Raw genomic sequence first — 5,392 nt, 5'->3', positions numbered from 1 at the left:
AGAGAAAAATTATATTATGCTAACAGTGTATATTTACAGAAAGATAAGAGAAAGAAGTGTAAAGAAATAGTAAATTCAGTTATATTGAACAAATCATGAGTTTTGTTTTGTTTTTTTAAAGTAATGTTTTTAAAGAAATACAATTAGAATTTCTAATCATGTGGACAACATAAACTAGTCTAGTAGGCAGTACTGAAGTTAAAGAGTTTCAAAAGCTTATTCTCTTAAGAGTTTTAGAAATTCCTCCTGAAATCTTATTATGCAATAGATTTCCACTGCCTGTTAAGAAAATATTTGCTTTCAAAAAGGATAAACTACAAGCCAATCCTTATCCAAATTATCACAAATCCCAATTTAGCAGGGAATTAGTGAGATTTTACACTAGAGTATAGTAAAGGAAAATAAGGGAACACATTTTTTGGACTTTCTAATTAACAAAATAGAAGAATTATGTATGACTCATATCCTATATACCACCACTATGTTAGGTACCTTAGTTTTGAAAAGAGCTACTCAGGATGTAAATCTAACTCATTTGAAATGTTGCCTAGTAAAATATGTGCAACTTTCTAAGTCCTCTCACTTAATATCTCATATTATGAAATGTGGCTTGTGATGAAAGGCTATTTCATTTTAAATTACATTTTCTGCATAACATTTCCTCAATTTAATCTCATCAACAATCATGTATGAGTTCATTATTTTAAGTTCAGTAGAACTGGAGCTATCGATAGAGGACCTGGATTCAAATTTCCTGTTCTACTTAGTTAGTAACTGTATGACTGCACAAATCACTTCATTTCTCTGCATCTCAAAAAGTAAGAGAGTTGAACCTTCATGCTTTTTTAAAGCTCCTTCTAGTTCTGAATTTGTGATGCTAAAATGTAATTGTCCCATTTTCACTCAATTATACATAACTGTAGCCAACATTGTCAGTGAGCCTACAAAGACTTCTATAAAGATATTATTGTTCATAAAAGTTAAAAAAATATAGTTTATAAAAACATAACCTAAAATAACACAAAGACTTGGGAAGCTGATTTATCATAACAAAAATGTTTGAAAGGCAGTAGTTTGAATTGTAATTCAAATGAAAAGCATAACCTTTTCAGAGAAATGCCAGGGCAAGTGATCATTTCTGAAAGAGATCATATTTAATCAGAGCTTTATGGACACCGAGTCTTTTCCATTATAATATATCTTCCCCTAGCTTTAATAGTTTTTCTTTATGAAAACAAAATGCACAGATTAAATAATTTTAGGGCCAAAGAATATTTTACAAATTGAGTGGCATGTTTTTATATTAGATTCATCTTTTAAAAATCATTATCAAGGGTCAGTCTTTTCCCCTCATTTTCCTAATAAGGATGTAATCTAATCTGGGCAATAAATACTATATGGTGAATAAAAATAAAACTTTCCAAAAATCACAGAATATGAAGGAAGATGTTAAATTGCTATTATGTAAAGATGGACACAAACAGAACTATACAAACCTAATATTCAAACACTAAAGAAAGAATTAAAAACACACTGATATGTTCCAGTTAGAAGAGAGACCTCTAGTGTGTATGTGCTAAAGCTCCTTTAGTGTGTGTGTGTGTGTGTGTGTGTGTGTGTGTGTGTGTGTGTGTGTTGTGCTCCAGGCGTAATTAATACACCAGAATCACTGCAGTCATTTTGAATACTCTGATGGTAAATTTACAAAATATCACACACTAAGTTAATTTAGAAATGTCTTTATTAAGTTAATGCCATTTTGCTTAGGTAGTATCAGTTGCCTTGTATAAGCAAACAACGAAGTTTATTTTGTGATTCAAAGTTTAAAAATTCCATGTGGTCACCTCTTCCTAGTAATAACGAAAACTTTAAACCTACTCTCATATAGTAACTGCTAACAATTTTTTCACTCAAAGAGCAGTAGGAAGCCTCAACCAAATTGTTACAATCAGTGTGCAGTCTCTTGCACCCCAAGCACCTTTATTTTACCAAGTGGTATAAAAATAATAGCAATAAATTAATCATGCTGGTTGTTCATTAACTTATTAAATAAATAAAATGATCTGTTGTAAAGGACAAATGTGGCCTAACTGTTAGGTTCCACAAATTCTAAAAAACTAGGTACCTCCTTGGTTTGGAGATCAGATGTCATTACATTTTTTGAGAATTAGTTTCAGTCTTTAAAAAATCCTCTATTTTCTCTTCTTCCACATTAAAAACACATTTGAGGTACACAGAGAATGTTTTTCTTTCAAAACACACACACACATACTCACAAAACAGGAGGTCTCTTAAGGAGTCTACTGCTGAGAAGGTAAAAGCATTTTGCTCATTTTTAATTTGCTAAAACAATCCAAGCCTGCTTGGTACCCAGAGGGTATTCTCAAATAAACTTGTATCTCTAGCTGCCAGCTTAGTTGATTGAAAACAGAAGGCGAACATTTCTTAAAGAATGAGTATGTTAAACTGTTATGTCTCTCCTCCACCCCCACTCTCCCCAACCAGGGACAGACACACAGACACACAGACACATAGACACACACACACACACACACACAGAGAGAGAGAGAGAGAGAGAGAGAGAGAGAGAGAGAGAGAGAGAGAGAGAGAGAGAGAGAGATTTACTCGAAAGCAGACAGTCCTATTATCTAAGAGATAATGCAGCACTTGTACCAAATTACTTTTGCTCACTGTTTTGCACCTTTTAGAGAGGAAGTCAAAGCCACAGAGATATGGGACAGTTCCTGCGAGCTGCTCCCAGACTCACAAAGCAGCAATTCCTATTTGCAACTTTGGTAACTTTGTTGGCTCTCGCCCATCCAGCCTCCGGAGCAGTCACGTTGAAAGATATTTTGATAACAGAAGACCACTTCAACTACAGTGCAACTGTTAGAAAGCACAAAGGCAGATGCGTAATAGCTAGGACCTAGCGGGTGTAATGGGAACAGTGAGAAGTAGTAGGGTGGCTCGAGTTGGGGAGTGTGAATCAGTGGACACATGTTACTTTCATCTACCACCGCGAAGAAAGGTATAGGGCTCCCTGAGCTAACAACTGTCTGAATATCCCTTCTTGCTTATTGGGAAAAGAAAGAAAGGAAGGAAGGAAGGAAGGAAGGAAAGAAGGAAGGAAGGAAGGAAGGAAGGAAGGAAGGAAGGAAGGAAGGAAGGAAGGAAGGAAGGAAGGAAGGAAGGAAGGAAGGAAGGAAGGAAGGAAGGAAGAATCGATTTCACTTTTAACCTGACCTCCCAATGAAAAACCCCATTTTCTTATGTTGTCTTTACAGGCAAGGCGTGGAGTCCTTATTTAGTTCCCGGAGGGGGTGGGGGTGAAGGAAAAGGAAGCACACACCGCACACTTCAATGAAAGTGGGTGAAAATAATCTCCCCTTCTCCCCTAGGGGAAGGGGTTGGATTAGGGCCAAAGAGCTCCTACTCCCTCCGCCTCAGGCCATGGGTGCAAACCAAGCGGGAGAGGCAGAGAGGAAGCTCTGTCCCTTTAAGGGAACCTAGGCAGACAGAAGGGGAGGGAAGGATGCGGGCTTCGGAATCAGGCGCTGCAGGCACCGCGGGGAAGAGGCGAGCGCAGCAAAGCCACAGCCATTACCTGCAGCGCTCACATCCTCCTCCTCCTCCTCCTCCTCCTCCTCCTCCTCTTCCTCCTCCTCCTTCTCCCCCTCCTCGTTCTTCTCCTCCTCCTCCTTCTTCTCCTCCTCTTCCTCCTCCTCCTCTTCGTTCTCCTCCTCCTCCTCTTCTTCCTCCTCCTCCCCCTCCTCTTTCCCCTATCCCCGCAGCCAGTCCCCGCCTCCCAAGGAGACTTCTAATCCAGAGCATGTGCCGTGCCCTTTATCGCGGAAGGGGGGGGGGGGAGGAAGAGGAATGAGAGCTTTTAAAAAATAAATGAAACGTTTGCACCCAAAAAAGGCGGTGTTGTGTGTGTAAGGATGTGTATGTGTGCAGCATAGACAGACAGAAGCTGGAAAGAAGGGGGCTTTAACAGGTCCCCAGTGTTTGCCAGGGGGTGAATGCACGAGAGATCCGACCAGCACCGCAGGGGGGAGAGGAAACCACTAGCAGTCGGCTGCATACAAAAGGGAGACCAGGTCTCTCTTGAGAAAAAAAGAGAGAAAAGAAAGAAAGAAAGAAAGAAAAAAGAAAATAGCCCCGGGGCAGCATCTGCACCAGAGCCACAATGGCGCCTTTCACTGAGCTTTCGGGGGCACCGGGGAGACAGGCAGAAGCTGGGGAGCAGCGGCGAGCAAAAGCCAGGCGGCCTCGGGCCTGGCCCCCCCACCCCCCACCGTGCGCTCCTGCTGGCAGGGGGCGGTGCGGGACGCGGGGGGCAGCTACTGCCGCCTGGCCACCCGATGAGCCATCTCCGTGCACTTGGCAGGGGGTGTTTCAGAGGGACAGACCGGGAGGGGAAAGGAGAAGAGAAAAAGGGTTTTTGGGGGTTGGTGGAGCGAAAGCAGGGCTTGGGTTTAGGTGCGGGGGGGGGGGGGGGGCGTAAATGCGCTCCCGGGGCTTCCAGGAGGGAGCCGCGGCCGTTTGGCACAAACAGGGTTTCCGGAGAGCCACCTCCAGCTCCTGGGCACCGCCGGGATCCGAAGGGGCATTGCAACTCTCGCCGCCGCACACGGTGGCAAACCCCAGACTGGGGCAGCCCGGCCCGCCGCCGCGCACTCTTCTCCCCCCCTCTTCTCCAGCTGGCTTTTCCAACGTTTGGTGGAGGGAGGAGGGGAAGGAAGGAAGAAAGAAAGGGAAGGAAAGGAAAGGGAGGGAAAAAAAAAAGAACTGGAGGAAGTGGCAGCCGCTGCCGCCGCTCATCGGAGAGGAATTTGCCAACCCCACCGTGGCTGGCTCTGTGTGTGCGAGAGTGTGGAGCGCTCTCTCCCATGCCTGGCACATGCGTAAAAGCGAGTTGCGCCCAAAGTCCCAGCCATACCCTCCTTAGCAAATAATAACAAACCCAAACCGTCAGATCTTACCTGAAACATTGAAGCACAAAGTCTCTTTCCAAGTCCCCTTCCTTTCCTCTCCCCCCTTCCGATTTCTCTCCCAGCGATCTGCTCAGCTCGCTACACCAGAGAGAAATGCAATAGCTTGGCTAAGGTAGACAGAACAAAATACAGAGAAGAGTTGCTCCAGGGCTTTGAAACCCCTCAAGGCAAGGATCAGGATACAATTAGCTCATGCCTCTACCTCCAGTCTAAATCAATCTCCAAAATAAAACTTAAATCAAATTAACTGATCACACGGGCAGAAAATTGATCTCCTTCAAAAATAAAGCTGTACATATATGTATTTATAAATAGATAAATAGATATATATATAGGGATTTTTTTTTGAGATTTTTTTTGGGGGGTGGAAAACCAGTCTCGTTCCAGCCTCCAAC

The 5,392-nt window shown here is 43.1% G+C and overlaps 1 protein-coding gene across 1 annotated transcript in view; it reads right to left on the bottom strand.

Annotated features, from left to right (window-relative positions):
• KCTD1 (potassium channel tetramerization domain containing 1) overlaps positions 1-5,078 on the bottom strand; it is a 246,423-nt gene extending 241,345 nt beyond the window's left edge. The window contains exon 1 of the mRNA XM_051970309.1: positions 4,986-5,078. Coding sequence (XP_051826269.1) covers positions 4,986-4,994 — 9 coding nt within the window. The 5' untranslated portion in view covers positions 4,995-5,078. The remainder of the gene's footprint in view (positions 1-4,985) is intronic.
• Between the last annotated feature and the right edge of the window lie 314 nt (positions 5,079-5,392).

This window comes from Antechinus flavipes, chromosome 1 (assembly GCF_016432865.1).
Source record: "Antechinus flavipes isolate AdamAnt ecotype Samford, QLD, Australia chromosome 1, AdamAnt_v2, whole genome shotgun sequence".
NCBI lineage: Eukaryota > Metazoa > Chordata > Mammalia > Dasyuromorphia > Dasyuridae > Antechinus > Antechinus flavipes.
The sequence above is the reverse complement of the archived record's forward strand: the minus strand, read 5'-3'. Positions and strand labels throughout refer to the sequence as shown.